Source organism: Chiloscyllium punctatum, chromosome 20, assembly GCF_047496795.1.
Source record: "Chiloscyllium punctatum isolate Juve2018m chromosome 20, sChiPun1.3, whole genome shotgun sequence".
Taxonomy (NCBI): Eukaryota; Metazoa; Chordata; class Chondrichthyes; order Orectolobiformes; family Hemiscylliidae; genus Chiloscyllium; species Chiloscyllium punctatum.
In genome coordinates this window covers 37027749-37038790 of record NC_092758.1, presented here as the reverse complement: position 1 = coordinate 37038790, position 11042 = coordinate 37027749, and the positions used below count along the sequence as shown (strand labels likewise).

General features: G+C 38.8%; 1 protein-coding gene across 1 annotated transcript in view; it reads right to left on the bottom strand.

Annotated features, from left to right (window-relative positions):
- Window positions 1-1461: 1461 nt before the first annotated feature.
- Window positions 1462-11042, bottom strand: part of LOC140492043 (F-box/LRR-repeat protein 3-like) — a 43789-nt gene continuing 34208 nt past the window's right edge. Inside the window, exon 6 of the mRNA XM_072590698.1 lies at window positions 1462-5466. Coding sequence (XP_072446799.1) covers window positions 4823-5466 — 644 coding nt within the window. The 3' untranslated portion in view covers window positions 1462-4822. The remainder of the gene's footprint in view (window positions 5467-11042) is intronic.

The window sequence follows — 11042 nt, the reverse complement described above, 5'->3', positions numbered from 1 at the left end:
GATGGTCTAGTCTACAGACCATAGACCTTCTGTCTACTGACAACTATGTGATGGATTTCCATGCAGCTTGCGAGTGTGATTATTTTGGCATAAACCAATTAGCCTCTGGAGAAAGAACTATTTTGCTCTGCAGTAAAAAGCATATCAAGTCTGATGATAACCATTTTATTTGATCCTTCCAGTTGTTGAAAACCGTGGCTCTTAGATCAATAAGCCAGTGACTTTTTAAAGTGTGAATCAGCCACCTTGTACCACTAAAAGCAAGTGAAAATATCTAGAGGAAAATCGAGGAGCAGCAGTTCCTGACAAGCCAAAAGAACAATCTCAGCAAATCCTGTAAGCAGCAACCTTGAACTGCCTTCTTAGTCTTTCCCCCACATATTTAACTTGTGGGCTACATTTGAAACAATTTTAAGGTATGGAAAGACTGCATTAATCCATCAATCCAGCAGTTGGCTCATTTCAGACATTTCCAGTGTATTGCTGAATATTAACTGTTTCAAAGAGGCTTTTGTCCTCCTCAAGCTCACCTTAGGATATCTGCATTACAGTTTGACAGGTAGTACAAAGACACATCTACTACATGGCAGGAAGTGGAATTATAGTATTATTTATCAATAATTTATCATTTTGACTCAATCAAATGAAGAAATAAATTATATTTGGTTTCAGTATGTAGAGTTGCTAAACAGTTTCTGCAAGAAAGCCATATGGCCAAAGGTAAGCAAAGGCATACAGCACAGAAAGAGACCATTCAAACCATCGTGCCTCTGACAGCTGAATAAATTAGCCATTAAGGTCATGCGTTCACAGTTGCATGGTTGCTTTTATGACTGAAGCTAATGTAAATTTAGACAAACAAATATGAAAATGATTTGGAGTTAAAGGCTTTTATTGAAGGGGTCAACAATTCTTTAATATGGTTTAATTCTGTAATTTAAATTATGTAACAGGAAGACTGAAGACAGAAAGAGAACTTCAGTCAACATAAGAGACTGAGAGATTGGCGTCCAGTCAACCACTGATATAAACTGGAATGCACAGTGGACTACCAAATATTTACTTCTTTTATTAAGAATTATTTCTTTTTACTGTTTATAGAAAATTTAATAAATTTACAAGATCAATAATTTATTTGTAACCAGAAATGATTGTGTAACCAATCAGGACCAGTAACCCTTTAGAGAATGACTCTCTCAAAACTTAATCTCTGAAGGTCAATTAGAACTCTTGAGGCATTAAGATAATGTCCCTACCTGTAGGCCAGGAGGCCCAGGTTCAAGATCCACTTGGTCCAGAGAGATGTCATAACATATCTCAGCAGATCAATGAGATAATGCCTATAATTGGGAGATAATGCCTATAATTGTAATTAGTTAATTACAATTAAAATTGAAGTCAATCCCCAAATCATATAGAATTCCACCAATGTACTCTTAAATAAATAAATACACCAGAAGGTACAACAAACAATTTTCTTTAATGATCTTGAGTACTCTAAACTTCTAATATGTATGTTTGGTTCCTCGTAGCAAACAACTGCACAGTAAAAACATTCACCTTTAAATATCTGAGTTTTATATCACAGTAAGAAAATACATAAAATATGCTTTGTAAAACTTGATGACCAAAATATAAACATTACACCTTTCAGGAAAATTCTTGATTTGTAAATCTAGACATCTAAATGCAGATTTAATAAACTTCAACCTGTCTTAAGATCACCGACTGAACCATTTAGTAATGAACACATTTTGGTTTTCAAAAAGTTGATCTGAATGTAAAGATATTCGAAATTATTTTAGTTTTCCATAATCTCCAAAAATGCCTTTGGAAATGGGATTTTGAATCAAAATCAGGCGTTCCCATACTGTTAACAATCAGAAACAAAGCTTCATTTCTATTACAAAAGAAATGGAAAGCCTAACTATGAGAAAAACAGGTCCTCCTTTAGTGTATATTAAATTAATTTGGAAATTAATTTCATGCATCAATTTAAAATGCTGATTCATTCTTCACAATCTGCAGTATTGCCACATTTTCAACTTCGCTCTTGCAACACAAAAAGATTTGTGCCTCAACATCAATAAACAATGATTTTAAGTACAACTCTTTATTAGATTACTGTTGTGCTTCTGAAACATAGAGAAAAAAATAAGTTGAACATGGCCAAAATTCAAAATTACCTGAAGAATCTAAATCATTATATCAACTTCACAATAACTGGATATCACAAACTTGCTACATTAATTTAAAAAACAACATCTTGGTAATACAAGTCCAGCGTTATCTGTGGAATGTGAAAGTCATTTCAGATCATGATCTTAAATCAGAACTAATACTTTGATGTTCTACATAGCAGTCTGGTTCCAACTTTTCAAATTCTGGCAAGTCCACGAACATGAACAGTACCAAATTTAGATTATCATTGTCCAGAGACACAATTTAAAAGGTTACCGATGCCATGAATCACGTATTCATTTGAACTGGACCAACATTAATATTACAATATCCTAGGCACAGTGAATTTTAAATAGGTTTTACAAATATCTGTTTTGTGCTGGAGGGAAGCAGGTATGGAAGGGAAGTAATTAAACTAAATTTGCTTTGGAGTAAAATTTATCAGAGATTCTTGCAAATATAGTATTCAATGATGTACAACATAGATCAATTGCAGATGTTGAGGAAACAACAAACTTGCCAGCTCCAAACAAAAATCAAATTGAAAGTCAATTCCTAAATTTTGTTTTCATATAGTAACGTTTTCAAAGTTCAGCTTAATCATCTTATTTCAATCTTTTTTCATATTAGTTTCCATAACATTTAGTAGTAGTTATCAACTACACTGTAGTTGTTTTAAATCAAAACTCCTATAGCAATTGCAGGCATTACAACTTTTGCGCTGCCCTGCAGAAATGACTGATTTCTATTCACACCCATTAAGTTATTTATCCGTCTCAACATAGATTCCAATTTCATTCTTACGATAGAGCTGAAATCCAGATATTTACCAGGTTTACAGGCATGCAAGATAATACCAACTTAACACATAACTATGTAACACATGGTAAGTAGGGTTGCTCAACTCAGTAGAATTGTATTTCCAATTTTGGATATTTGCACCAAAAGTTAATAGATTAACATTTGTCTAAAGGTAATCTTTGTGAACGTTGCAGCTTATTTTGAAGTTGAAACCAGGATAAAAATCACCTCAAGGTTTAATTGACATATTTAGTGTGCAACTACTTAACTAAGCTTTCACAATAGGACAATGCTCATCTAAAATTTCTTTTGAAAAGTTACTGTCTCTAGCTTAAAATATTAGCTTAAGGGTGGCATGGTGGCTCAGTGGTTAGCACTGCTGCCTCACAGCACTAGGGTCCCAGGTTCGATTCCAGTCTCAGGCAACTGTCTGTGTGGAGTTTGCACATTCTTCCCGCATCTGCGTGGGTTTCCTCCGGGTGCTCCTGTTTCCTCCCACAATCCAAAGATGTGCAGGTCAGGTGAATTGGCCATGCTAAATTGTCATAGTGTTAGGTGCACTAGTCAGAGGGGAAATGGGTCCGGGTGGGTTACTCTTCGGAGGGTCAGTGTGGACTGGTTGGGCTGAAGGGCCTGTTTCCACACTGTAGGGAATCGAATCTAATCTAATATTTTAACCCTACCAGTTATTCCGAAGAAGGCATCCAGTGCAATTTTCCAAAATACAATGGGGCTTTAGTGTTTTGGTTCTTCAGATTTGCTTCCTTTTTGCATCATCTTGTACATTTTACGAAGTATACTACTGCTTATATACAAACACATAACTTGAAACAACGCTGTGGAGTACAAAAGGAATCATTACACCTCAGCTACCTCAAGTAGAGGTATGTGAAACCTATTTACTTCATTGAAGGGAGTCTTAAATTTCTAAAAGCTGACAGGTTTCAATAATGCATGATTAAATTAAAAGGTTTGCATTATATATGGAAGGGCTTGACTGGAGGTGGATATCAAGAGAGAGGGGATGGTGTTAATTGCATGCTTCATTCGTTTTCCACAGTTGAAATTTAACTCATTAACTAGATTGGTGAGAGACTGCTGAATCAGGAAATAAAGACCTTTGCAACTACGTACTGGATTTAATATGCTTGTCAGCCCACCCACCCTCATCACAATACTTCTAAGTGCTCTCTAATTTCATACCGGAGGCCTCTAACCACCATCCTTTCCCTTCCAACCTCCTAACTGCTGTGATTCTTTGCAATCTAACCCTCCTTCGACAGATCAGTCAAGTCAGATCATCCAGCTCAATGTGAAAATTCTACATATTGAAAAGTGGATTTGTTGGATACAGTTACAAATGAATAATAGTTAATTTGTCAGCTTCCTGAAGCTCTCTCTCTCTCTCTTTCTCCCTCTCTCTGAGGCAGAAGAAAGATTTTAAGGTAGATTTGATTACTATACAATATTCAATTTGTTGCCATGATTAATGAAAATGTACATTCTTTAAAGTCACAATCTTTACCCGGTCTAATCCGTAAGAAGTCACACAAGATTAGATAAAACATTTTCAAAGCATGAAATATTTAAGATGCAACCTGTATGCAATTAGATTTAGTCAAAATCAGTGTCATCAATATTTAATTCCTGACAAACTGGATTGAAGAGTGCATTCAAATAAATGTTAGACATTGTAAATATATAGGTGTGTTAATTTTAAGTCTGTATTATGGTTAACCATCTATTTATCTGCATGCTTTATTCACTGTTAAAATAGTTATGAACTACCCCCGCAATCTTGCTGTGCTCCTCTTCGAAACTTAATTAATCTGCAAAACATCTACCAGGTGGGCATCATATCTGGGAACCATACTCTTCCCAGGTACTTGGAGACTTCCCAGTGGATTTGCTCCAAATTATATTTCTGATCTGGTATTAGTACTTCCTCCATTATGGACAGTTGGGTCAGCCGTCCTCCACACATTTTCACAAACTCCACAAATGCACTGCACGAAACCTCACATTCACCCAGACCCATTGCTGTAAGGTTTTTGCAACGTTCTGCAATGCAAATCAATTCATCGTCCAGAGGCTGAAGACCATTTGCACAGACCACTAGTTCGATCAATCTTGGACAGTTCATTCCAATACGACCCAACAGTTCTTTGCTGACTGCACGGCCAAAATAGATGTGTGTGACTGGGGTTTCATCACGGAAAAATGGATCAAATTCTTCTTCATATAGAAAGAAGTACATGACAATGTTGACCTTTGGGGAATGTTTCACAAGAGCATCCCAACTACTCTTTTTGATACTGTGGAACTGTGTCTGTCCAGGATTCTCACTGACCACATCAATGCGAAGGTGTTCCAGATGAACGTGCTTCTCGCTGGATAAAGCCAATAGCAACTCATCACTCAGAAGGTAATAGTTTAGTGCCAACTCTCTGAGGCCGTAACACTGATCTGCTACACAAAGAATACCTGCGTGGGAAATAAAATTGAATATCTATTGAACATATGACTAACAAAGACAGACAACTCAATGGGAAAAATGAATAGTCACGAGTAATTTGAACTAAATAGTAGGGCAGGATGGGATAACTGCATCTTTTCTACTCTGCAGGCAGAATTTAGAAGAAAGTCTCCTGCCTCTGCAAGACAATTTTAAGTAAAATGTTAAAAATCACAACACCAGGTTATAGTCCAACAGGTTTAATTGGAAGCACTAGCTTTCGGAGCAGCGCTCCTTCATCAGATGGTTGTGGAGGAGCGGCGCTTCGAAAGCTAGTGTTTCCTATTAAACCTGTTGGACTATAACCTGGTGTTGTGTGATTTTTAACTTTGTACACCCCAGTCCAACACCAGCATCTCCAAATCTAAGTAAAATGAGTTCTGATCATTTGAATTCAGTTCATGATGAGAGTATCCCACTTGTTAAAACAAAACAGCAATCTCCAAAATATAAATAAAAGACCAGCAACAAAGTTATCAGAAGAACAAAAGGAATATTTATCTACAACTCCCATTACTCATAACTGAACCAAAAAAAACAGTTGCAGGTATTTAAAATGATGTACAAGTTCTTCCCCAAAATCATTTAAAATGTATTCCGAACATTCTAAAAAGTCTGATCACATTTAATGCAGATGGTCTTAACTGCATCAGCAAAATACATAAACTTAGCAAATTCCTCTATCAAATTCAGGGATGAACAACACCCTTCATTTTTTTAAAAGGAGCATTCCACTACCAGTTCAAAGACTCACCATCACATCCTATATAGCTCAAAAAGTATTTTTTAAGAATTACCAAAACAGACAGCAAAGATAAAAATAATTCCTTTCCTGATCCCAACTGCCACTAGCATTCCCAAATCCAAACTACCAAAAACTCCTCGAGATTAGATTCCCTTCAGTATGGAAGCAGGCCACTCGGCCCAACAAGTCCACACAGACCCTCCGAAGAGTAACCCACCCAGACCCATTCCCCCACATTTACCCCTGACTAAGCACCTAACACTATGCGTGATTTAGCATGGCCAATTCACCTAAACTGCACATCTTTGGACTGTAGGAGGGAACCGGAGCACCCAGAGGAGAATATGCAAACATAGGGAGAATGCGCGAACTCCACACAGACAGTTGTCTGAGGCTGGAATCGAACCAGAGTCCCTGGTGCTGTGAACCAACAGTGCTAACCACTGGGGTACTGCTCTATTTCCTCTACTGCTCAAATTTTCCAGGGCTACTTTTCCATTCTCACTAAATAACTAGTCATCACTGAATAACAATGACTTAGAGTCATAGAGGTGACCAGCATAGAAACAGATCCTTCGGTCCAACCCGTCCATGCTGAACAGATATCTCAACCCAATTTAGTCCCACCTGCCAGCACCTGGCCCATATCCCTCCAAACCCTTCCTATGCAAATACCCATCCAAATGCCTTTTAAATGTTGCAATTGTACTAGCCTCCACCATTTTCTCTGGCAGCTCATTCCATACACGTACCACCCTCTGCATGAAAAAGTTGCCCCTTAGGTCTCTTTTATATCTTTCGCCTCTCACCCTATTCTGGACTCCACCCCCCCTCCCCCCAGGGAAAAGACTTTACCTATTTACCCTATCTATGCCCCTCATAATTTTGTAAACCTCTATAAGGTCACCCCTCAGCCTCCGACACTCCAGGGAAAACAGCCCCAGTCTGTTCAGCCTCTCCCTATAGCTCAAATCCTCCAACCCTGGCAACATCCTTGTAAATCTTTTCTGAACCCTTTCATGTTTCACAACATCTTTCTGATAGGAAGGAGACCAGAATTGCACACAATATTCCAACAACGGTCTAACCAATGTCCTGTACAGCCGCAACAGGACCTCCCAACTCCTGTACTCTATACGCTTGATAAATAAAGGAAAGCATACCAAACGCCTTCTTCAGTATCCTATCTACCTGCGACTCCACTTTCAAGGAGCTGTGAACCTGCATTCCAAGGTCTCTGTTTAGCAACACTCCCTAGAACCTTACAATTAAGTGTATTCCACATGTATTTGACATATGGGGCATTCAGATTCACTGTGAAGCAGGATTAGATGAATACATCAATAATTATTTACCTTAGCGAATTTGGGAAGTTTTGTTTCTCAGGTTGAGGTTCTGGATGTAGGTTTGTTCACTGAGCTGGAAGGTTCCTGAAATGAACTTTCCAGCTCAGCGAGCAAACCCATATCCATAATTATTTACCCTCTGTTAAAAGTAAAACCAGAACACAGGAGGAATTAATTTCTTTGCTACTAACACACATCTACACACAAAATGATATAACCTAAAAACTCAAGTTCTACACACTGGTGGAAGTCACAGCTAATGTGTTTCATCAGAAAAGTTGTGCGCCATTGGAGACCATTCAGCTCATTGTGTCTGCACCAGCTCTTCAAATGAGTATCATTACCTACTATCAATTTCTTGCTTTTTCTTGATACCCTTACTTTATTTCCATCCAAATAATTATTCAAATGCATGCTTGAATGCTTCACTTGAACCTCTTCTATCACTGTTTCAAGCACTGCATTCCATACGCAATACTCACCATGTGAAAAGAAGCTTTTTCTTGTATCCTTTTGCAAATCACTTCAAATAAGTACCCTCTGTTCCTTGATTCTTTTTAAAAGAGTGGAAACATTTTCTCCATAACTACTCTATTGCTTATGATTTTAGATAAATTGAAGCCCAGGATTGGAGGTCTCGCATAAAGCAAAGAGTGATATCACAGAAAAACCACACTGGGGAAACACTTATTGGGAATTGGATTCTCGGAGTTGAGCCTGTGAGGGTGGAGTTTGCACTGAGTAGTCCATGATAAAAAAAGAATAAAACTTCATTGTGAACAGGGAGAAGACTCAGAGTAATGTCACAGTGAAGCAATGAAGTGATTGGCTGCTGAGGAACCAGTTTTAAGGATTGAGAGGGTAGTACTGGGAGGAAGACAGAGTGAAGACCTTATATTTGTGGCATGTAATTTGTTAGAGCAAACTCTGACTTGGTAAGAGTTGGTAAGTTTGAGTAATTTTTTTTCTACTTTATTAACTGTACTTGGCAAGGTTCACAATGGCAAAAGAACACTGCACTGTGAAACACTCCTCCTTCAGTATGCGGGAAATCAAGGACATTTTCAGAGTCCAAGGTGACCACATATGCAGAAACTGAGTCTAGCTGCAGCTCCTGATGGACTGCATGGAAGGGCTGGAGCTGTGGATGAACTCACCATGGAGCACCCTGATGTTGAGGATGCCGTGGATAGCATGTTTAGTAAGCAGGTCATACCACAAGTAACAGCTACATGGGGGACCACCAGGAAGACGAATAGGCATGGGCTGACAGTGCAGGAATCCTCTGTGACCATCCCCTTAAACACATATAAACATATATGGGGGATGGCCTCTCGGGGAAACAGCAGCTAGGTATGTAGCACCAGATTTGCCTCCCCTGCTCTGCAGCAGAGCCAAAGACTGGAGGGCTTTAGTAGGAAGAGGCTCGATTGTAAGAAGTGATAGGCAGTTATGCGGCTACAAACAGGACTACTGAATGGTATGTTTACTCCCTGGTGCCAGGGTCAGGGATGACTCAAAGCAGCTGCAGGTCATTCCAATGTGGAAGAGTGAACAGCCTACAGTTGTGGGTACATGTCAGTAAGGACGCCATCAGTAAAAGTGAAAACAAAAAAAGGTCCTGCAACAGGAATTAAGACACTTAGGTAGTAAATTAAAGAGGAGAACTACTAAGATTGCAATCTCCGCATTACTGTCAGTGCCACGTGATACTGAGTATAGAAATAGCAAGATAGGTCAGTTGAACATATTGTTAAAGCAATGTTGTAGGAGGAAGGGCTTTTGATGTTTGTATCATTGGGACTGTTTCTAGAGTAGGTGGAACCTGCACAAATTGGACAGATAGCATCTGAACCAAAGTGGGTCCAACACCCTTAGTGGAAGGTTTGCTCATGCAAATTTAACTAACCTGACAGAGGGACGGGACAGATAACAGATGTTAAGTCAGAAGCAAGGTTAGTAAGATATGGAAGGAATACTATTACAAGGATAGTCTAGCTGGGGGAGAAGACATGGGCAAGTTAAGGCACATAGGAGGCTCCAAAAACTAAATTATATCTATTCTGATGCAAGGAGACTGACTGGTAAGGCAGATGAACATGGAAATAAAATACAGGTGATCACTTTGCTAGGATTATACTACAAGCATCCCAAGAGTGAAAGGGAGTCAGAAGAGTAGATATACAGGAAAATTACAAAGAGGTGAGAGAGGAATAGGGTTTTAGTTGTAGATGAATTTAAATTTAACTGGAATTACCTTAGTGTGACAGAATTGAATTTTTCAAGTGCATTCAGGAGAGCTCTATCTGGCAGTACAGAGATGGTCCTACAGAGATGGGTTAGTGCTAGACTTAATCTGAGAGTATGGGCTTGCATTTTAGGGATAGGGGCCATAACTCTGCAAGTTTCAAAGTCATTATGGAAAGGGATAAACTTAGAGCAGAAGTTAAGTGTCTAAATTGGGTAAAGGTCAATCTCAATATCGTCAGACAGAATCTGGCAAACATGGAGCAGGAGCAGCTACTTGCAGATAAGTCTATATTTAGAAATTGGCAGTGTTTTACAAATGGTATAGTGATAATCTGAGAGCTCAGGGCCAGCATGCTCCTCTAAAGAGTGAAGGGCAGCAAGTCCAGGAAATGCTGGATGTCCATGGATATTGAGAATTTGATCAAGGAAAAAAAGGATGCATATGTTAAGTACAGAACATTAAAAACAGGGGAAGCCCTTCATGAGAATACAGATTGTAGGGGCCTGCTTAAGAAATACATTTCGGAGGGCAAAGAGGGAACACAAAATACCTCTGGCAGATAGGATTGAGGAAAATCCCAAGGCATTTTCTGACTATATGATGAACAGGTGGATTACCAGGAAGAGGGGTCTAATAGAGACCAAAGGGGCATTCTGAGTGTGAAGCAAGAGTATTTGGGTGAGGTCTTAAATGAATATTTTGCATCTGCATTCACAAGGGATTTAGGATGTTGGAGCTAGAGATTTCAGCTGTGATGTTGAGGTTCCAAAGCATGTTAAAGTTAATAAGGAGGAGGTATTAGATGTTTCAATAGACATAAAAAAGGTACATAAATACTCAGGGTCTGATGCATCATATCCCATGCTGCCATGGGAGTCATAGAAGGAGATTGCTGGGGCTCTGGCGCAGATATTTAATACTTCGCTGACCACAGGCAAAGTGCCAGATAGCTAATGTTGCTCTTTTATTCAAGAAGGGCAGCAGGGTCAGGCCATGTAATTACAGACCAGTTAGTCTGACTTCAGTTGTAGAGAAATCATTGGAAAAAAAATTGAGGGACAGGATTAATCAATAATTGGAACAAGATAGTCAGCACAGATTTGTTGCAGGGAGATCTGTCTGACTAATTGAGTTTTTCCAAAAGATGACAGTCAATGTGGTTTACACAAATGTCAGTAAGGCTTTTGACAAGGAAGCCTGGTC